General features: G+C 44.1%; 1 protein-coding gene across 8 annotated transcripts; it reads right to left on the bottom strand.

The window, feature by feature from the left end:
- LOC143322548 (protein HTATIP2-like) lies at window positions 1-22,626 on the bottom strand. 8 transcript variants are annotated; one of them, XR_013077309.1, is made up of 8 exons: window positions 22,241-22,573; window positions 10,356-10,545; window positions 10,158-10,265; window positions 9,786-9,923; window positions 9,625-9,686; window positions 7,319-7,555; window positions 6,356-7,110; window positions 1-331 (listed from the first exon to the last, which is right to left on the bottom strand). XR_013077309.1 is itself a non-coding variant. In XM_076733828.1 (7 exons), the coding sequence occupies exons 1-6, from the start codon at window positions 22,465-22,467 to the stop codon at window positions 7,342-7,344; spliced, it is 939 nt and encodes a 312-aa protein (XP_076589943.1). In that variant the 5' UTR covers window positions 22,468-22,573; the 3' UTR covers window positions 6,086-7,110; window positions 7,319-7,341. The 8 variants fall into 8 exon arrangements, 5 of the variants coding, with proteins under 5 accessions (XP_076589943.1, XP_076589954.1, XP_076589970.1 ...); XR_013077306.1 differs by lacking the exons at window positions 1-331; window positions 6,356-7,110; window positions 7,319-7,555; ... (2 more) ...; window positions 10,158-10,265; window positions 10,356-10,545 and adding exons at window positions 11,842-12,165; window positions 18,361-19,115; window positions 19,324-19,563; ... (2 more) ...; window positions 21,431-21,538; window positions 21,629-21,818 and having other exon boundaries at window positions 22,241-22,558; XR_013077305.1 differs by lacking the exons at window positions 1-331; window positions 6,356-7,110; window positions 7,319-7,555; ... (2 more) ...; window positions 10,158-10,265; window positions 10,356-10,545 and adding exons at window positions 11,842-12,156; window positions 18,349-19,115; window positions 19,324-19,563; ... (2 more) ...; window positions 21,431-21,538; window positions 21,629-21,818 and having other exon boundaries at window positions 22,241-22,558.
- Window positions 22,627-23,057: the final 431 nt, after the last annotated feature.

Genomic DNA, 23,057 nt, shown 5'->3' on the forward strand with positions numbered 1-23,057 from the left:
GAGAGCAAAGGCAAGTTTATTTGAATATTTCAAACACAAGAATATGAAAATCAAATAGAAGACAATCAAGACACAGAAGTAAAAGCAGGAATGGAAACAGACAAAAACCTTAATTTTTATAATTTAGTACCAGTTGATAGTATGTTATTCTGTAGTGACGCTCTGGTTCGTGCACCTTCCCTTCATCTATTTGACTTCGCCAGCACATGCAGTTTTATTTGGTTCCAAGATGATTTTTGTCTTTTAAAAAGAAAACAAATGAATCAGAAAAAAAACAACATACAATAAGATTCATCATCACTGTTCATCAAAATAAATCAGTCTGACAGACCTTCTGTCAGGTTTAACAGCAGAATGCTTCCTGCGATTCATTCATGAGAGGAGGAGACGAGTTTCTTCTTTAGCCATTTTTGATCTGGCATATTTATTGCATATTGCTTGCCAGGTGGACTGTCACGGCACAACACAACAGCGATATAAAAATCGCGTATACAAAAAACCTGCCTATGGCAACTCGGGTGTACCAAAAATAATATCATTGTACAGTCGCACATTTGAACATTGATTGGGCTCTTTGCGCCCTCTTGTGGTAACAACACAAAATAACAGTTTTACATATCATGACCTGAGGACATATTTTTCACATATTTTAACACCCCCACTTGTACTCAGGTTGGTAAACAAAAAGACATTAAACAAAATAAAACAATGTGTACCCTTGGCTGACACAAATTATTCCCCAAAAAGAGGATCTGCAAACTTCTTCAGTTTAAACTTATTTACAGGTTTCGTCATCACATCAGCGACCATCTCATCAGTGGGACAATACATCAAATTCACCTTACCCTCATTCACAGTAGACCTAATAAAGTGCTACTTTATGTCTATGTGTTTACAACGCTTTCTGTTTACAGGGTTTCTGGCAAGAGCAATTGTTCCCTGATTGTCTTCATGTATGACCGTTTGTGCGTACTTGTAACTATCCATGTTGCCTAGTAATTGTTCTAGGTAAAGACATTCTTGAATTGTAGAAGCAAGTGTCATATACTCTGCTTCGCATGTGGAAAGTGCAACAGTAGGTTGCTTCCTAGTTTTCCATGAAACAAGTGCACTGTTTTCACAAAGTGTCACACAGTATCCTGTGGTACTGCGGCGATCACTGGTATCAGCCGTCCAGTCAGCATCGCTGTAGGCTTGTATACCAAGATTTTCAGTGTTGTTTCTCCTGAAAGTTAACCCTTTTTCTGCTGTACCTTTCAGATATCGCAGGACGTGCTTCACAGTGACCCATTGCTCCTCTGTAGGTTCAGCTAGGTACTGTGACAGCCTGCTCACCACAAAACTCAGATCAGGCCTAGTGCAGGTTGTCAGGTATATCAGACTGCCCATGGCCTCTCTGTACATCCTGATGTCTGTCATTTTAACCGCATCATCATTGTATTCGAGCTTCTGCTCACAAGGAGTTTCTCTAACCCTACATTCTGACATGCTGAAACGCTGTAGAATTTTGTTAGTGTACTTCTCTTGTGACATCTTAATACATCCATCAGAAAAATCAAAGTCAATACCAAGAAAATGTTTGAGTTGCCCCAAATCCTTCATCTTGAATTGCTCTGCAAGCATCCCTTTTACCCTTTTGAGTTTTTCCTCATTGCTTGCAGCAATGATTAAGTCATCGACCCATACGATAATGATCACTTTCCCTTCTTTTGACTCTTGGGAGTATACACAGTGGTCAGCTTGGTTTTGTGTGAATCCATTCTCAGTTAAACAATCATGCAAAACCCTATTCCAATTTCGACCAGACTGTTTAAGACCATAAAGCGATTTCTCCAGCTTATAGACTACACCCTCTTTTTCTTGATAACCCTCTGGTGGATTGATGTAGATCTCATAGTCAATGGGGGCGTGTAAGAACGCGGTTTTCACATCCATTTGGTGCACTAGTAAATTTTCCTGCACTGTCTTCTGTAGCACCACTCTAACGCTATTTAAATCTGCAGTGGGTGAAAACGTTTCCCCATAGTCTACTCCCATTTTCTGGCTGTAGCCCTTGGCGACGAATCGAGCTTTGTATTGGTCTTTCCCATCCACACCAGACTTGATTGCGTAAACCCACCTACCCCCCACTGGTTTCTTGCCCACGGGTAGTGTTGTCGGGGTAAAGGTTTTGTTTTCATTTAAGGAGTGTATTTCCTCATCCATCGCTTTTCTCCACGCTTTTGAATCGTCTGACTGCATTGCTTCTTCTACTGCTGCATTGCTGCCACAGACTGCTCTGCAGCAGTAGTCTACTGTGACATGCATCCCATCACTATCATCATTTTCGGTTACATAGTCAGCTAGGTAATTTGGTGCCCTCCTTTCTCTAGCTGGATACCGCTTACTCTCAGGATCAACACTTGTAACACTCTCCGTTTCATTTTGTTCAGTAGACTCAATTGCTGCCCTTGGACTATCATGACATGGACTTCTACTGGGTTCATCTGGCTCTGGAGCCTTTTCTGCACTCCTGTTTACCCCCTGCGTCCCACTAGTCCTGACTCTGAGCCCCACACTGTCATCATTTAGATTTGGCTCACCTGTCTGTGTTTGTTTTTCCGCAGCTGTCTTGCTCACAAACTTCACTAGCCTGTGTTTTTGCACCTTGTTTGTATCTGGGTGATACACCAGATAAGCTGGACTGTTTTTGTCGTACCCCACAAAACGCCCCTGTTTGCATCTGGAGTCAAGTTTTCCCTTTTCCTGTTTGTAGGTGTAGCATACAGACCCGAATCGTTGCATTCTGGACACATTGGGCTTTTTGTTTGTCAACATCTCATAAGGAGTCAGCCCTGTGCGCTTATTGAAGCATCTGTTGCGTACCACTGCTGCTGTTTGTATTGCGTAGTGCCATAGGTGTTTTGGTAACTCACTCTCAACCAGCATGCACCTGCCCATCTCAAAAAGAGTACGCCACCCACGTTCAGGGTTCTAAATTAACTTTTTTGATCACCAGCCAATGTGGCTGGTGACCTTCTAAAGTTACCAGCCAATCAGAATTTCCACTAGCCAAATTTTTTCCCTTGAAAATAAGAGATTATGAGTGCCACTGAATGCATTTGATCATTTTATTTACATTGTTGGCATGAAAAATGCACAGAAAGTACAACACATGAAACAAAATATACACAGAAAGTGCAAACATTTAATTTATACAAACAAAAAAATGCTGTCAGATTTATTATTTTCTAAAAGACATTTTTCCAGTATTTAGTATCATTACATTCCTAATAAAATGTATTTTTCCTTTCAACTTAAAGTGTTTCTGCTTTCCTTCTTTAATAAGAAATATATATAAGTAACAGCCATGACTTAAACACTTGCAAAAAATTGCATTGGTAATAAATTGAATTATGTATGTACAACTAGAAAACACAAATAGTGCAGCAGTCAGTACTGCAGACTCCTTCGGCTCTCCTGATGACTTCGGGCACTCTCATGGTCCTTTACTGCCTCGACTTTAAAATTATTAGTCCCCACCACAAAATTATTCGTCTTGTTTTTTTCTTTCGTGTACATGCGGCAATCCTTACAAAACATGACGGCATTTTCGTGATCAAACACAAGCCATTCATGACCTGTCAGCCATTTAGCGTTAAACTTTCTTTTCTTCGTTTCGCACGCTTTGTCGACATTCTCATCCCCTGCCTCCTTCCTCTTCTCGCCCCCAGACGTCTGTCCCAACCACGCATGTAGTTTAACTGTACTTTTTACTTTTAGCTAGCTCAGTCTCCTTTTTTACAGTTTATACGCCGCCGTTCATTCTTCTTCTTCTTCGTTTGCGTTTCCGTGGTTTCTCGCGCCGGTTGCACTACAAACTATAGTGTGCCTGCGCACAGCCAATGGGCGTCTTGTACGTCATCACGTAGCATTACGACAGTGTTCATGGGAAATGTAGGACGGACTGTCAGGGGGACAAATGACCAAGAACTGTAGAGCGGCTCTGACTGACATGATTGCCTAATGCATTACCGGCCAAATTGGCTAGTAAGTTTTTATTTACACCCGCCAATATGAATTTTAACCCGCATTTGGCGGGTTGGCGGGTGTTAATTTAGAACCCTGCCCACGTTCCGCTGTTCCATTTTGGTGCGGGGAGTACGGAGCTGTCGTTTCATGCCCAATTTTGTTTTTCCTCAGCAGCGCCTGGAAACCATCACATTTGAACACTGTTCCATTATCAGATGTGATGCACCTCACTTTCCCATAAGGGGATACATCTGCGAGGAACTTCTCAGTTGCCTGCACTGCGTCACTCTTTTTCTTTAGAAAGTACACAAACATTGCATTTGAGTAGTCATCAGTGAAAGATTGCACATATTTGTACCCATCTAGCGACTCTGTAGCTATTGGACCTGCAAGGTCTGTGTGCACCATATGTAAGGGAGCCTTTGCTCTGGCATCGGGGTTCCTATTTCTGGTTTGTGTAAACTTCCCCTGAATACACACCTCACACTCTTGTTCAGGCCTACTCATTTTGCCTTTGATCTGCATACCATGAACAACATCCTGTAACCTAAGCACATCTTCATAGTTACAGTGGCCTAGAATCTCATGCCATGCTTGGATGTCGTGGGTTGCATTACATTTGTCATCATTACACTCAATTTCAGTGTGCAGGTAGTACAACCTGCCATACACATGACTGTCAAACCTGGTACCATCTCTGGCTATCAGGACGTCTTTGTCCTCTTTGAAGTCGACCGTTGACCCAGTCCCGGTTGCTGTCTTCACCGAGAAAATGTTCTGCGGGTACGACGGTACATACAGAGCGTCTCTCAGTTTTGCGTTGCACCGCCGTCCACTGCTGCCGATGAGGGTAACCACTGCAGTGCCTCTCCGCTGTGCGACACCGCTGCATCTGGTGCCATCAGCCAACTCGACGCTGTGGGTCTCTGGCCTGAAGGTGCTGTCGAAGGTGGTGAACACGGCGATGTCTTTGATGACGTGGGATGTGGCTCCGGTGTCCACCATCAGGCCCCTCTCCCGCACGTTGCGCGCCGGCTGCCGCTGAACATTGGCCCCTCCGTTCGCCGCCATCTTGAACGCGTAGTCCTTGACCTCAGCATTCTCTGAAACTTTGCTCACACCGTCTCTTTTGTCTCTCTCCTTTCGCCTGCATGTAGCGTCCTTGTGCGTGTCATTTTTGCAAACACTGCACCATGTCCTTTGTCGACACGCTCTCGCTCGGTGCCCCTTGGTGCCGCATTTGAAACACACCATCTCGCTGTCGTCTTTGCCCGCTGGTGCACGTGCGCTTGCCTTGGGAGGTCGCCGTCCGGTGCTCCCTTGTGTCTTCATTACGCTGTCGTCGCTCTCGGTTGCTCGTATTTTCTCAGTCTCTTCGAAACTCCGTAATTTCGTCTTAAAGTCTGCAAACGTGATATTGTCACACGAATGCGCCACATGAACTGCAAATGGTTTAAAGCTCTCTGGCAATCCCTTCAGTGCCATAGCCACTAGCAGACCGTCACCGAGTGTTTCTCCCGCCTTTCTCAGCGCAGTTATGGCGGTCTCTGCTCTTATGATGTAGTCCATCACACTTTCGTCGTTGGACTTTTGAAGTGATGTCAGTGTGGTGTACAAGTTAATTATACGGGGCTTTCCCGTCCCTGCATAATACTGTCTCAAAATCTCTAACGCTTTTCTTCCATCATTTTCAGTCATCTAGCAGCAGTATCAACTCAGCATACGCGTCTTCATTTTTCTCTGGGTCTGCCGCTATTTCAGCGTCTGTTCGCGGTTCCTTTAACACAGTGTCCTTTAGTCCCAACAAATGAAAATGTCCCAACAGTTTTGTTTCCCACATTTCACACTTAGTCTCGTCTCCATCAAAGGTCAGTTGATGTAGCCTGCTGCTACTCGTCCTCCGTTGCTGCTCCGCCATGTTAGCTTGCTAGGTTAGCTTCCTCAGGTCCGTCGCAACTTTTCTGGAAACCGTCGACTTTTCTCCTCTGAACGACTCCTGGGCCCATAACCTGTCAGGTTTAACAGCAGAATGCTTCCTGCGATTCATTCATGAGAGGAGGAGACGAGTTTCTTCTTTAGCCATTTTTGATCTGGCATATTTATTCAACATAACATAATGTGGCTGCTTGCCAGGTGGACTGTCACGGCACAACACAACAGCGATATAAAAATCGTGTATACGAAAAACCTGCCTACGGCAACTGGGGTGTACCAAAAATAATATCATTGTACAGTCGCACATTTGAACATTGATTGGGCTCTTTGCGCCCTCTTGTGGTAACAACACAAAATAACAGTTTTACATATCATGACCTGAGGACATATTTTTCACATATTTTAAGACCTTCAACTGGTAACTTGTACGACTACCATTGAGCTTCAGAAACATGTCGACAAAATTAAAGATCAATAAAGATTATTCAAAATTGTTCTATTGCTAGAATTAATGTCAAAATAGAAATTCATATCATCAGTCGATGGCACTGTATCTGCATGTTACAGACGATGTTAAATCAAAAATGAGCAAATAAGATGAAACTTTATTAAATTATGTATGTTACCTGTAATGTTACCTGTAATATAGCAGAGCATAGATATCATGTGTATATACAGTACATGCAATATATACGACACACATGTACTATATGGCACAGATATATAGAGCAGATATTAATTTTGATGCAGTAGTAATTATGGAAACATTTCCCTAAACCAAACACACACATTTAAATATTTATAATAATTTAATGAAAATAGGTTGAAAACATCCAATATTTCATTTTGTGTAGAATAACCTTTAAAATGACGTTAAGGCAGTTATTCAGTGCAGCGCCTCAGGGCACAAATGGTGAACATTAAAAAGGCTGGCGAGAGCTCCCTGATGAAGACGTTACATTCATTACACACACACACGATTCAAGACCAAAGAAAGTAAAGCCAAACACAACTTGGAGATGAAACATTCTGATTGCGTCACGTGATTTTTCTCCATGAATAATCCAGCAGACCCTCAACAGAAGGACTCTCACATAAGCAAGAAAGATGATGGCGTGATGAGTATTTGCAGAGTGGCGTCGTCTCTGTAGCTGCAGGAATCACCTGAAGGGAGAAAAGGAAATGGTCACGCAGAAGGCCACGGTGAAATTCATGATCTTCGCCACAGTCACGAGAACACATGAATCTGGATCACGAGTGGTTATTTTAACAAACTTTAATCTGAGTTTATGGCAAGAATTTTAAAACGCTGACCAACCTGCAATCTGAAGAACAGCTTTGTTATGGAAACTAGATGAGACATTTTTCTCACCTCGGCGTATTTCCTGCTCTCTCTCACTTCCCTGCACTGCTTCCCAGTCTGTTGATGGCTTTGTTCTCCAGGATCTCGGTCTTCTGCTCGGGTTGGAGCAGCGTGTTTGACACCATCGCTTTTCCCATTGCTTGGATTTCGATGGCCATGGACGAAGTCACAGCAGACAAGGCCCTGAAGAACTTCCTGGCAATCCACTCGCCTGTCCGACTCTCCTGCCGCTCGACCAACAAAGCCCTGCAGGGGAAAACACAAAGGTGCTGATGGCTTAGTGACTGTACCGGGCTGGATCGGGTTATTCAGTGAACAACCGCTTCCTGTAAGAGACGGGACATGACTTCTCTTTCTCCACCGATTCTCAATATGAAATACTTCTGTAGGTGAACAATTAAATGCAATCAAGGTTTTCTATCATGTGAAAGGATCATGTTGTCTTTGGTCTGCACTGCACCGATGAGAGTGATCTTAGAGAAGATGTTGCGCTCCAGCAGCTCTTGAAGCAGCACCTTGCCCGTTTCTCCGGAAGCACCGAGGATGAAACAGCTTTTATTCTGCTGCCGGAAGTTTTCCTCCAGAGCCTTCATGCTGTCGGCCATGCTGTGAGCCACAAACAGTTCAGATAACGTACAATCAAACAAAGGTGTGTTCCAGATAGGCAATGTGTGCAAGAGTTCAAACATGCGGCGCAAGCACTGGTTTTTGGCACGTTTTCACATGCATAATTAATGCTGAGTAACGTTACGTTTTCCATTAAAAAAAAAAAACGTATTGTTAAATTGACAGATTTCGTAAAGGGGTTTGGTTGGACTGTTCACCCTTTCATTAACTTACGCAAGAGGACGCACGGAAGACATTTACACTGGTGGTCCGCGGGTCTGGGACCATTACAGCTGATATTAATTATATTCGCATTTTGCTCACTTACATGCATCTGGTGTAGCAGCTAAGTTAACCTGAGTAACGTTAAGTCAGGTCCGGCCGGCAGATAAGCCAACACACACCTCCGATGTTCGTTACCTGCTGTATCATGTGAAAGGATCATGTTTTCTTTGGTCTGCACTGCAGTGACAAAGCTGACTTTGTCATAATTTTCTATTTGGTATGTTGAAATTTCTCATTACACCTTTATGACCCATCCATGACTTTTCATTTTCCATTACGTTAACGTAGCAGGAAACAGCTAATGGCGATGTAAAGATGTCGTTGGTCCTCCCTGTGTTTATAAAGAGACAAACTGAACATTAGCTGCAAGCTAGCAAGTGTTCTTTGTGTTCAGCCTCTGATCTCTTCCTGTTATTTCCCTCCTTTCTTCGCTCTCCTTTCCCCTCCAGTCCAAAACATGGACAAAGACAGACTAATTACAGGACACTATAACAGCCGACGGTGGAGGTCTGCTCTTCGGGGCTTGCGGCTGCAGAAAAGCGTGAAGATAAATCCACTTTTTAATCCCAAAAGTTTAGAAACAAACTCTGAGCTCTCCTGCAGCCGCTAAACAGGTCAGAATCGGAGCAGTATCTTGTGTTACTTGGGGCTTTACTCCTCCAGAAGCTGTGGCTCCAATCCCAGCTCCCTCCTCCAGAGCTCCCCGGAGCTCAGCAGGCGTCTGTGGGCAAGCAAAGACTCCCCCTGCTCCACCTCGTCGCCCTCGCATAACACTGAGCAAAGCCACAGAATATTTCTACGTCTAACTGGTGAATCAAGTTTTTAATTCCACCAAACTTGAGCTGGTGATTGTTGGAACAGTGGAAAGATAAACCAAGATGGTTTGGGGGAGTTTTACTTTGTTTCTGTCCAGTTTGAATCAAGTGTGTTTTACGATGACCTGCGAGGTAAAATTAGCCTTTCTGTCAATGGAGTCTGGTGGAGATATAACGGCTGTTTCTGGTTGTTCTGGTCTGAAATGTTGCCGCTGGTGTAACATCTAGTGGCACTGAATGCTTCATATCGAACCTGTAAAAAGGTACATGGTGTCACACCGGATGGAGTTTTGGTAACCTGTCAAACTGGCAAATTATTAGCAGGAGAGGAGTCCATCACAAGCTCGATCACAGTCCCTGAATGATTAGTGAAGTATTACGTTTTGTTCTGCTCGGCTTTCCTCTGCAGTGTACACTAACAGCAGCTATCAGATGCCATAATCCATCTCCACATTCCCACAATCCAGTGTGTTTTGGGGCATTTCCTGTGGCGGGTTGAGATAATGTTCACATTTGGTGTTGGCCCAGCTGACAGGATGTCATTCTCAGCTGTTACACGATACCTCTGTGCATGATGCATTCATGACTGTAGTACATAAGATCACTCACCCCGGCCTGTAAATGGCATATCTGTCGAAACCCAGCGCCTCAACATCTGCTTCCACTTGTCCCTGGAAGAAAATCAGTGTCATGTTGATCCTTCAGTGACTGATGACACACGCAGGGAAGACTCAGCTTGTGATGTGCATTAGAGAGAGGAAATAAACCACCTTGACTTTCAGGTAGAGGAAGTTGCTGTTTTTATTGGCTCCTCTGGAGGTGACCAGGTGGAACTGTGTGCAGCCTCCTGACTTGGCGAGCTCTGCTGATTTCAGGACGTAGTCATGATCAACACGGATGAATCCTTGCTGAAATAAAAGAGAGGGATGACAGCAATTAGCATTAGAAAGGCAATCAAGAAAATTATGTTTATTATTGATTATTATCTCTTTGGCTTTACTGGAAATGTTGGCACACGGCGAAGAAATTGCTACTAACAAGCAACACTATCTAATCCCATTAGATATATTGTATGTTAGTGGTTTTGCAACAGTGAAATCTTCATTAATTCACCCACATTGGATTTATTAAGTTTAGCTTACAGTCCCTGCTTTGGCCCGGGTCGTTCCCAGGCAGCAGTAGCCAACATCATGGCCCTGAAAGGCAGCGGCGTGATCGTCAAGCTTCTCAAAGTCCACCACCTCTTGTACCTGGACACACAGAAAACAGTCAAACAAAATGTCAGTCTCCACATGGTGGATCTCAGGTGAGTCAGCAGACAGGAGAACCGGCCCACTAACCAGGTTTTCATATGCTTTGTCCTCGAAGGTGAGCTGTCTCCGTCCGATGAGAGTGATCTTGGAGAAGATGTTGCGCTCCAGCAGCTCTTGAAGCAGCACCTTGCCCGTTTCTCCGGAAGCACCGAGGATGAAACAGCTTTTATTCTGCTGCCGGAAGTTTTCCTCCAGAGCCTTCATGCTGTCGGCCATGCTGTGAGCCACAAACAGTTCAGATAACGTACAATCAAACAAAGGTGTGTTCCAGGTAGGCAATATGTGCAAGAGTTCAAACATGCGGCGCAAGCACTGGTTTTTGGCATGTTTTCACATGCATAATTAATGGTGAATAACGTTACGTTTTCCATTAAAAAAAAAAACCAAAAAAAAAACGTATCGTTAAATTGACAGATTTCGTAAAGGGGTTTGGTTGGACTGTTCGCCCTTCATTAACTTACGCAAGAAGACGCACGGAGGACGTTTACACTGGTGGTCCGCGGGTCTGGGACCATTACAGCTGACATTAAACATTAATTATATTCGCATTTTGCTCACTTATATGCATCTGGTGTAGCAGCTAAGTTAACCTGAGTAACGTTAAGTCAGGTCCGGCCGGCAGATAAGCCAACACACACCTCCGATGTTCGTTACCTGCTGTATTGAACCGGATCAGGGTCGTCGAAATAATTCAAAACCGCTGCAATGAGAACAACCACGACAGTCAAGATCCCGGTCGCTTTCGCTAGATTAATGCCCAGCAGTGTCATAATCACAAACAGCAACGGTTAAAGCACTGAGACTTTTCCTGGTTCCATCTCCGCGCTCTTCCTGCTTCGCTGATAGGCTGAGCCAAACATCACAAATATCGTCATTATGTCGTCTAATAGACGACGTGACTGAATGGACAATGACAATGAAACTAGACTTCACTTCTAAAGTACAGGGCTTTATTTGCATGTGTGTACCTGAGCTCATCATCCTTTAAGGGAACAAATGAAATCTCTGACTTCTGGCAGAATCTGTATGAACATCTTTGTCTGTCAGGCCTTTTTCACAGCATTTTGCTCTGTCATAAAAATAAGTAAGGCGTTACCTAATGTCATCGACAGCTCTGTGGCAGTGAGGCAAACGCCACACCAGCACCATGAAACTGCAAACCACTAAATGGAATTCAGCCATCATTAATTCATTAATTACGCCTGAACTTTTCCTGCTGTGACATGTCAAAATATCTGCCGTCTAAGAGGTCCATCAGAGATGAGCGTCATCTGTTTCAAATGCAAAATATCGCCACAAAAAGCATGTTTTCACAGAGCCACCGATGCAGATCCTACAGAGAGTGTCACCATGAAGCTGACCTGCTGACAGTTAAAGGCATTTCGTTTTTGTGAGGGTAAAATAAAACCTTAAAACGGTTCTCTGAAGTCCAGATCATCGCACAGGCCTTCAGAGTGAAATGAATGTAACCACATTTAGTCACAGGGGGGCGCTGCTACATCAAGGAGAGCAAAGGCAAGTTTATTTGAATATTTCAAACACAAGAATATGAAAATCAAATAGAAGACAATCAAGACACAGAAGTAAAAGCAGGAATGGAAACAGACAAAAACCTTAATTTTTATAATTTAGTACCAGTTGATAGTATGTTATTCTGTAGTGACGCTCTGGTTCGTGCACCTTCCCTTCATCTATTTGACTTCGCCAGCACATGCAGTTTTATTTGGTTCCAAGATGATTTTTGTCTTTTAAAAAGAAAACAAATGAATCAGAAAAAAAAACAACATACAATAAGATTCATCATCACTGTTCATCAAAATAAATCAGTCTGACAGACCTTCTGTCAGGTTTAACAGCAGAATGCTTCCTGCGATTCATTCATGAGAGGAGGAGACGAGTTTCTTCTTTAGCCATTTTTGATCTGGCATATTTATTGCATATTGCTTGCCAGGTGGACTGTCACGGCACAACACAACAGCGATATAAAAATCGCGTATACAAAAAACCTGCCTATGGCAACTCGGGTGTACCAAAAATAATATCATTGTACAGTCGCACATTTGAACATTGATTGGGCTCTTTGCGCCCCCTTGTGGTAACAACACAAAATAACAGTTTTACATATCATGACCTGAGGACATATTTTTCACATATTTTAACACCCCCACTTGTACTCAGGTTGGTAAACAAAAAGACATTAAACAAAATAAAACAATGTGTACCCTTGGCTGACACAAATTATTCCCCAAAAAGAGGATCTGCAAACTTCTTCAGTTTAAACTTATTTACAGGTTTCGTCATCACATCAGCGACCATCTCATCAGTGGGACAATACATCAAATTCACCTTACCCTCATTCACAGTAGACCTAATAAAGTGCTACTTTATGTCTATGTGTTTACAACGCTTTCTGTTTACAGGGTTTCTGGCAAGAGCAATTGTTCCCTGATTGTCTTCATGTATGACCGTTTGTGCGTACTTGTAACTATCCATGTTGCCTAGTAATTGTTCTAGGTAAAGACATTCTTGAATTGTAGAAGCAAGTGTCATATACTCTGCTTCGCATGTGGAAAGTGCAACAGTAGGTTGCTTCCTAGTTTTCCATGAAACAAGTGCACTGTTTTCACAAAGTGTCACACAGTATCCTGTGGTACTGCGGCGATCACTGGTATCAGCCGCCCAGTCAGCATCGCTGTAGGCTTGTATACCAAGATTTTCAGTGTTGTTTCTCCTGAAAGTTAACCCTTTTTCTGCTGTACCTTTCAGATATCGCAGGACGTGCTTCACAGTGACCCATTGCTCCTCTGTAGGTTCAGCTAGGTACTGTGACAGCCTGCTCACCACAAAACTCAGATCAGGCCTAGTGCAGGTTGTCAGATATATCAGACTGCCCATGGCCTCTCTGTACATCCTGATGTCTGTCATTTTAACCGCATCATCATTGTATTCAAGCTTCTGCTCACAAGGAGTTTCTCTAACCCTACATTCTGACATGTTGAAACACTGTAGAATTTTGTTAGTGTACTTCTCTTGTGACATCTTAATACATCCATCAGAAAAATCAAAGTCAATACCAAGAAAATGTTTGAGTTGCCCCAAATCCTTCATCTTGAATTGCTCTGCAAGCATCCCTTTTACCCTTTTGAGTTTTTCCTCATTGCTTGCAGCAATGATTAAGTCATCGACCCATACGATAATGATCACTTTCCCTTCTTTTGACTCTTGGGAGTATACACAGTGGTCAGCTTGGTTTTGTGTGAATCCATTCTCAGTTAAACAATCATGCAAAACCCTATTCCAATTTCGACCAGACTGTTTAAGACCATAAAGCGATTTCTCCAGCTTATAGACTACACCCTCTTTTTCTTGATAACCCTCTGGTGGATTGATGTAGATCTCATAGTCAATGGGGGCGTGTAAGAACGCGGTTTTCACATCCATTTGGTGCACTAGTAAATTTTCCTGCACTGTCTTCTGTAGCACCACTCTAACGCTATTTAAATCTGCAGTGGGTGAAAACGTTTCCCCATAGTCTATTCCCATTTTCTGGCTGTAGCCCTTGGCGACGAATCGAGCTTTGTATTGGTCTTTCCCATCCACACCAGACTTGATTGCGTAAACCCACCTACCCCCCACTGGTTTCTTGCCCACGGGTAGTGTTGTCGGGGTAAAGGTTTTGTTTTCATTTAAGGAGTGTATTTCCTCATCCATCGCTTTTCTCCACGCTTTTGAATCGTCTGACTGCATTGCTTCTTCATAAGTTTGCGGAATGCCACAGACTGCTCTGCAGCAGTAGTCTACTGTGACATGCATCCCATCACTATCATCATTTTCGGTTACATAGTCAGCTAGGTAATTTGGTGCCCTCCTTTCTCTAGCTGGATACCGCTTACTCTCAGGATCAACACTTGTAACACTCTCCGTTTCATTTTGTTCAGTAGACTCAATTGCTGCCCTTGGACTATCATGACATGGACTTCTACTGGGTTCATCTGGCTCTGGAGCCTTTTCTGCACTCCTGTTTACCCCCTGCGTCCCACTAGTCCTGACTCTGAGCCCCACACTGTCATCATTTAGATTTGGCTCACCTGTCTGTGTTTGTTTTTCCGCAGCTGTCTTGCTCACAAACTTCACTAGCCTGTGTTTTTGCACCTTGTTTGTATCTGGGTGATACACCAGGGGCCCGTTTCACAAAGGAGGTTCAACAAACTCCGAGTCTAATCCTGAACCTTGAGTTGATCTAGCCTGAGATAGGAAACTCCGAGTTTCCGGTTTCAGAACAGGTGATTTGAGTTAGTTCAGTCAACTCAGAGTAGGTTAACTCAGGGTTAAGCGCGTGCACCACGACTATAAAAAGCCAACATCAATGGAGCCCCGATTCGACGAGTCACCATGGCGACGGGGAAGAGGAGGGCTGCGTTTTTTACCCCACTGGAACTCGAACTCTTAATGCGCTCATACGACGAATTTGAGCATGTTTTTAGAAAAAAGTGTAACACCGCTGCAGCTGCAAAAGAGAGGGAGGCGGCGTGGGAGAACATTGCTGCTCGGGTCAGTGCGTAAGTTTAAACGCAGTCCTTTGCAATCACAGTAATATTACAGGGGAAAACTGCTTGAATGGTAGCTCATTAATTTATTTCATGTAGGTGCAATCCCGCGGGGGAGAAGTGCACTTGGTAGCAGCTCAAGATGAAACATAAAAACATTGTTCAAACAGGTAAGACACGGCATAATTTAATGGGGGTACCTCATTTTGATCATGTGTTACATTATAAAGTAAATATTAAGTGGCTGTTTGACTGTGCAGTTGTTTTATCACCAACATAATGCTGCGCAAAGAAACGCAGCGCAACACACAATATCTGCTGGGATGTGAGAGCATGACTCCGGCTGGCAATGTTGCAAATGTAAGGACGGATTAGGTTGTGTATGTAGATGATGGACTGTGACGTGAAACGGTACCGTTCAAAAAGATAATTGTCTGGAAATGCCAGAACATCTATGCGCGGTCTGATAACCATCTCCCGACGAATATTTAATTCCCTGCGCAGTAATGCTGCACCTTCATCCACGGGATCGTTGTCAAAAGGACATGCCATGTTAGTGAAAAAAGTGCCTACTGACTGATTTTTTTAAATAACAGACGGCAGAACTATGTTATCCCAAAACTCGCCTGCTGACGAATGAATGAGGAAATCAAATACCGTGTGCGGAGAGGGCGGAGACAGAGAGAAACTCGAGGTTCATTGAGAAAAACCTGGTCCCGACCAGGTTAGGTTCATAGAGTCTGTTACTATGGTAACTGAACGAGAGCTTAAGTTACCCCTCTCTGTGAAACAGGCTAGAGTTACCCCTCTTTCTCTGGTTTGAGTTACCTCCCTTTGTGAAACGGAAAACTCAGAGTTTCCTTCATTTCAGGCTTAACAAACTCGGAGTTTTCACTAAACCTGCTTTGTGAAACGGGCCCCAGATAAGCTGGACTGTTTTTGTCGTACCCCACAAAACGCCCCTGTTTGCATCTGGAGTCAAGTTTTCCCTTTTCCTGTTTGTAGGTGTAGCATACAGACCCGAATCGTTGCATTCTGGACACATTGGGCTTTTTGTTTGTCAACATCTCATAAGGAGTCAGCCCTGTGCGCTTATTGAAGCATCTGTTGCGTACCACTGCTGCTGTTTGTATTGCGTAGTGCCATAGGTGTTTTGGTAACTCACTCTCAACCAGCATGCACCTGCCCATCTCAAAAAGAGTACGCCACCCACGTTCCGCTGTTCCATTTTGGTGCGGGGAGTACGGAGCTGTCGTTTCATGCCCAATTTTGTTTTTCCTCAGCAGCGCCTGGAAACCATCACATTTGAACACTGTTCCATTATCAGATGTGATGCACCTCACTTTCCCATAAGGGGATACATCTGCGAGGAACTTCTCAGTTGCCTGCACTGCGTCACTCTTTTTCTTTAGAAAGTACACAAACATTGCATTTGAGTAGTCATCAGTGAAAGATTGCACATATTTGTACCCATCTAGCGACTCTGTAGCTATTGGACCTGCAAGGTCTGTGTGCACCATATGTAAGGGAGCCTTTGCTCTGGCATCGGGGTTCCTATTTCTGGTTTGTGTAAACTTCCCCTGAATACACACCTCACACTCTTGTTCAGGCCTACTCATTTTGCCTTTGATCTGCATACCATGAACAACATCCTGTAACCTAAGCACATCTTCATAGTTACAGTGGCCTAGAATCTCATGCCATGCTTGGATGTCGTGGGTTGCATTACATTTGTCATCATTACACTCAATTTCAGTGTGCAGGTAGTACAACCTGCCATACACATGAATGTCAAACCTGGTACCATCTCTGGCTATCAGGACGTCTTTGTCCTCTTTGAAGTCGACCGTTGACCCAGTCCCGGTTGCTGTCTTCACCGAGAAAATGTTCTGCGGGTACGACGGTACATACAGAGCGTCTCTCAGTTTTGCGTTGCACCGCCGTCCACTGCTGCCGATGAGGGTAACCACTGCAGTGCCTCTCCGCTGTGCGACACCGCTGCATCTGGTGCCATCAGCCAACTCGACGCTGTGGGTCTCTGGCCTGAAGGTGCTGTCGAAGCTGGTGAACACGGCGATGTCTTTGATGACGTGGGATGTGGCTCCGGTGTCCACCATCAGGCCCCTCTCCCGCACGTTGCGCGCCGGCTGCCGCTGAACATTGGCCCCTCCGTTCGCCGCCATCTTGAACGCGTAGTCCTCGACCTCAGCATTCTCTGAAACTTTGCTCACACCGTCTCTTTTGTCTCTCTCCTTTCGCCTGCATGTAGCGTCCTTGTGCGTGTCATTTTTGCAAACACTGCACCATGTCCTTTGTCGACACGCTCTCGCTCGGTGCCCCTTGGTGCCGCATTTGAAACACACCATCTCGCTGTCGTCTTTGCCCGCTGGTGCACGTGCGCTTGCCTTGGGAGGTCGCCGTCCGGTGCTCCCTTGTGTCTTCATTACGCTGTCGTCGCTCTCGGTTGCTCGTATTTTCTCAGTCTCTTCGAAACTCCGTAATTTCGTCTTAAAGTCTGCAAACGTGATATTGTCACACGAATGCGCCACATGAACTGCAAATGGTTTAAAGCTCTCTGGCAATCCCTTCAGTGCCATAGCCACTAGCAGACCGTCACCGAGTGTTTCTCCCGCCTTTCTCAGCGCAGTTATGGCGGTCTCTGCTCTTATGATGTAGTCCATCACACTTTCGTCGTTGGACTTTTGAAGTGATGTCAGTGTGGTGTACAAGTTAATTATACGGGGCTTTCCCGTCCCTGCATAATACTGTCTCAAAATCTCTAACGCTTTTCTTCCATCATTTTCAGCATCTCGCATTACTAAAGACAGACATTTGTCATCTAGCAGCAGTATCAACTCAGCATACGCGTCTTCATTTTTCTCTGGGTCTGCCGCTATTTCAGCGTCTGTTCGCGGTTCCTTTAACACAGTGTCCTTTAGTCCCAACAAATGAAAATGTCCCAACAGTTTTGTTTCCCACATTTCATACTTAGTCTCGTCTCCATCAAAGGTCAGTTGATGTAGCCTGCTGCTACTCGTCCTCCGTTGCTGCTCCGCCATGTTAGCTTGCTAGGTTAGCTTCCTCAGGTCCGTCGCAACTTTTCTGGAAACCGTCGACTTTTCTCCTCTGAACGACTCCTGGGCCCATAACCTGTCAGGTTTAACAGCAGAATGCTTCCTGCGATTCATTCATGAGAGGAGGAGACGAGTTTCTTCTTTAGCCATTTTTGATCTGGCATATTTATTCAACATAACATAATGTGGCTGCTTGCCAGGTGGACTGTCACGGCACAACACAACAGCGATATAAAAATCGTGTATACGAAAAACCTGCCTATGGCAACTGGGGTGTACCAAAAATAATATCATTGTACAGTCGCACATTTGAACATTGATTGGGCTCTTTGCGCCCTCTTGTGGTAACAACACAAAATAACAGTTTTACATATCATGACCTGAGGACATATTTTTCACATATTTTAAGACCTTCAACTGGTAACTTGTACGACTACCATTGAGCTTCAGAAACATGTCGACAAAATTAAAGATCAATAAAGATTATTCAAAATTGTTCTATTGCTAGAATTAATGTCAAAATAGAAATTCATATCATCAGTCGATGGCACTGTATCTGCATGTTACAGACGATGTTAAATCAAAAATGAGCAAATAAGATGAAACTTTATTAAATTATGTATGTTACCTGTAATGTTACCTGTAATATAGCAGAGCATAGATATCATGTATATATACAGTACATGCAATATATACGACACAGATGTACTATATGGCACAGATATATAGAGCAGATATTAATTTTGATGCAGTAGTAATTATGGAAACATTTCCCTAAACCAAACACACACATTTAAATATTTATAATAATTTAATGAAAATAGGTTGAAAACATCCAATATTTCATTTTGTGTAGAATAACCTTTAAAATGACGTTAAGGCAGTTATTCAGTGCAGCGCCTCAGGGCACAAATGGTGAACATTAAAAAGGCTGGCGAGAGCTCCCTGATGAAGACGTTACATTCATTACACACACACACGATTCAAGACCAAAGAAAGTAAAGCCAAACACAACTTGGAGATGAAACATTCTGATTGCGTCACGTGATTTTTCTCCATGAATAATCCAGCAGACCCTCAACAGAAGGACTCTCACATAAGCAAGAAAGATGATGGCGTGATGAGTATTTGCAGAGTGGCGTCGTCTCTGTAGCTGCAAGAATCACCTGAAGGGAGAAAAGGAAATGGTCACGCAGAAGGCCACGGTGAAATTCATGATCTTCGCCACAGTCACGAGAACACATGAATCTGGATCACAAGTGGTTATTTTAACATACTTTAATCTGAGTTTATGGCAAGAATTTTAAAACGCTGACCAACCTGCAATCTGAAGAACAGCTTTGTTATGGAAACTAGATGAGACATTTTTCTCACCTCGGCGTATTTCCTGCTCTCTCTCACTTCCCTGCACTGCTTCCCAGGCTGTTGATGGCTTTGTTCTCCAGGATCTCGGTCTTCTGCTTGGGTTGGAGCAGCGTGTTTAACACCATCGCTTTTCCCACCGCTTGGATTTCGATGGCCATGGACGTAGAAGTCACAGCAGACAAGGCCCTGAAGAACTTCCTGGCAATCCACTCGCCTGTCCGACTCTCCTGCCGATCGACCAACAAAACCCTGCAGGGGAAAACACAAAGGTGCTGATGGCTTAGTGACTGTACCAGGCTGGATCAGGTTATTCAGTGAACAACCGCTTCCTGTAAGAGACGGGACATGACTTCTCTTTCTCCACCGATTCTCAATATGAAATACTTCTGTAGGTCAACGATTAAATGCAATCAAGGTTTTCTATCATGTGAAAGGATCATGTTTTCTTTGGTCTGCACTGCAGTGACATAGCTGACTTTAATTTCATAATTTTCTATTTGGTATGTTGAAATTTCTCATTACACCTTTATGATCCATCCATGACTTTTCATTTTCCATTACGTTAACGTAGCAGGAAACAGCTAATGGCGATGTAAAGATGTCGTTGGTCCTCCCTGTGTTTATAAAGAGACAAACTGAACATTAGCTGCAAGCTAGCAAGTGTTGTTTGTGTTCAGCCTCTGATCTCTTCCTGTTATTTCCCTCTTTTCTTCGCTCTCCTTTCCCCTCCAGTCCAAAACATGGACAAAGAGAGACTAATTACAGGACACTATAACAGCCGACGGTGGAGGTCTGCTCTGCGGGGCTCGCGGCTGCAGAAAAGCGTGAAGATAAATCCACTTTTTAATCCCAAAAGTTTAAAAACACAATCTGAGCTCTCTTGCAGCCAGTAAACGGGTCAGAATCGGAGCAGAATCTTGTGTTACTTGGGGCTTTACTCCTCCAGAAGCTGTGGCTCCAATCCCAGCTCCCTCCTCCAGAGCTCCCCGGAGCTCAGCAGGCATCTGTGGGCAAGCAAAGACTCCCCCTGCTCCACCTCGTCGCCCTCGCATAACACTGAGCAAAGCCACAGAATATTTCTACGTCTAACTGGTGAATCAAGTTTTTAATTCGACCAAACTTGAGCTGGTGATTGTTGGAACAGTGGAAAGATAAACCAAGATGGTTTGGGGGAGTTTTACTTTGTTTCTGTCCAGTTTGAATCAAGTGTGTTTTATGATGACCTGTGAGGTAAAATTAGCGTTTCTGTCAATGGAGTCTGGTGGAGATATAACGGCTGTTTCTGGTTGTTCTGGTCTGAAATGTTGCCGCTGGTGTAACATCTAGTGGCACTGAATGCTTCATATCGAACCTGTAAAAAGGTACATGGTGTCACACCGGATGGAGTTTTGGTAACCTGTCAAACTGGCAAATTATTAGCAGGAGAGGAGTCCATCACAAGCTCGATCACAGTCCCTGAATGATTAGTGAAGTATTACGTTTTGTTCTGCTCGGCTTTCCTCTGCAGTGTACACTAACAGCAGCTATCAGATGCCATAATCCATCTCCACATTCCCACAATCCAGTGTGTTTTGGGGCATTTCCTGTGGCGGGTTGAGATAATGTTCACATTTGGTGTTGGCCCAGCTGACAGGATGTCATTCTCAGCTGTTACACGATACCTCTGTGCATGATGCATTCATGACTGTAGTACATAAGATCACTCACCCCGGCCTGTAAATGGCATATCTGTCGAAACCCAGCGCCTCAACATCTGCTTCCACTTGTCCCTGGAAGAAAATCAGTGTCATGTTGATCCTTCAGTGACTGATGACACATGCAGGGAAGACTCCAGCTTGTGATGTGCATTAGAGAGAGGAAATAAACCACCTTGACTTTCAGGTAGAGGAAGTTGCTGTTTTTATCGGCTCCTCTGGAGGACTCCAGGTGGAACTGTGTGCAGCCTCCTGACTTGGCGAGCTCTGCTGATTTCAGGACATAGTCATGATCAACACGGATGAATCCTTCCTGAAATAAAAGAGAGGGATGACAGCAATTAGCATTAGAAAAGCAATCAAGAAAATTATGTAAAATCTTCATTAATTCACCCACATTGGATTTATTAAGTTTAGCTTACAGTCCCTGCTTTGGCCCGGGTCGTTCCCAGGCAGCAGTAGCCAACATCACGGCCCTGAAAGGCAGCAGCGTGATCGTCAAGCTTCTCAAAGTCCACCACCTCTTGTACCTGGACACGCAGAAAACAGTCAAACAAAATGTCAGTCTCCACATGGCGGATCTCAGGTGAGTCAGCAGACAAGAGAACCGGCCCACTAACCAGGTTTTCATATGCTTTGTCCTCGAAGGTGAGCTGTCTCCGTCCGATGAGAGTGATCTTGGAGAAGATGTTGCGCTCCAGCAGCTCTTGAAGCAGCACCTTGCCCGTTTCTCCGGAAGCACCGAGGATGAAACAGCTTTTATTCTGTTGCCGGAAGTTTTCCTCCAGAGCCTTCATGCAGTCGGCCATGCTGTGAGCCACAAACAGTTCAGGTAACGTACAATCAAACGAAGGTGTGTTCCAGGTAGGCAATGTGTGCAAGAGTTCAAACATGCGGCGCAAGCACTGGTTTTTGGCATGTTTTCACATGCATAATTAATGGTGAGTAACGTTACGTTTTCCATAAAAAAAAACGTATCGTTAAATTGACAGATTTCGTAAAGGGGTTTGGTTGGACTGTTCGCCCTTCATTAACTTACGCAAGAGGACGCACGGAGGACGTTTACACTGGTGGTCCGCGGGTCTGGGACATTTACAGCTGACATTAAACATTAACTATATTCGCATTTTGCTCACTTGCATGCATCTGGTGTAGCAGCTAAGTTAACCTGAGTAACGTTAAGTCAGGTCCGGCCGGCAGATAAGCCAACACACACCTCCGATGTTCGTTACCTGCTGTATTGAACCGGATCAGGGTCGTCGAAATAATTCAAAACCGCTGCAATGAGAACAACCACGACAGTCAAGATCCCGGTCGCTTTTGCTAGATTAATGCCCAGCAGTTTCATAACAGCCATCAACCACTGCAACGGTGAAAGCGCTGAGACACTTCCTGGTTCCATCTCCGCGCTCTTCCTGCTTCGCTGATAGGCTGAGCCAAACATCACAAATGTCGTCATTATGTCGTCTAATAGACGCCGTGACTGGACTGCAAGGCTGTTAATTGTATCATTTATTTATCTCGTATCATGGTAATAAACCCAAGAGTAGGGAAGAGACTTTGAACTTCAACGAGCCCCCTTCTCATCCTCATTCACCAGCAGACACTGCGCATGCGCACTGAAATATGAACCACTGCTATTGTCCATACTCACCTTTCACCGACTCTGGTTCCTAAAAATCAAAGTACACCTCATCCCGTTCACCACTTCCACCTCCCAAAATTCAACTAATAATTCACATTTAATCTTTCATTAACAGTCCAACAGTAATGTGATAGGACATAAAAACTTTGTGCATTCATAAACATTTTGTAGTCGTATGTGTTAAACTGTTACCACAGTCTTCACTGGGGACAAAAGACTGATTCACACCATTTTTTTACTTTCAGGACAATCTGTTTTATACTGGAAAAGTACAGAATTGAAGCCCAATCCCCTCCTTACACAGACCAAATGAACTCTACACATCTCCATACAGACAATCATTAAGACGGATACGCTTGTTTCTGTTACCCAGTGGTACAAGTAGTCAAGTAATAGTAACAATA

The sequence above is a fragment of the Chaetodon auriga genome, chromosome 1 (genome assembly GCF_051107435.1).
Source record: "Chaetodon auriga isolate fChaAug3 chromosome 1, fChaAug3.hap1, whole genome shotgun sequence".
In the NCBI taxonomy this organism is placed as follows: domain Eukaryota; kingdom Metazoa; phylum Chordata; class Actinopteri; order Chaetodontiformes; family Chaetodontidae; genus Chaetodon; species Chaetodon auriga.

What these genes read in the sequence shown, in the direction of transcription:
- LOC143322548 (XM_076733809.1), bottom strand. Translation starts at nt 22,467, where the DNA reads ATGACGACATTTGTGATGTTTGGCTCAGCCTATCAGCGAAGCAGGAAG. An exon ending in ACAAAGCATATGAAAACCTG is followed by an intron (nt 21,539 to 21,628) that starts GTTAGTGGGCCG and finishes CTGCGTGTCCAG; the next exon opens with GTACAAGAGGTGGTGGACTT. An exon ending in TCCTCTACCTGAAAGTCAAG is followed by an intron (nt 21,084 to 21,183) that starts GTGGTTTATTTC and finishes ATTTTCTTCCAG; the next exon opens with GGACAAGTGGAAGCAGATGT.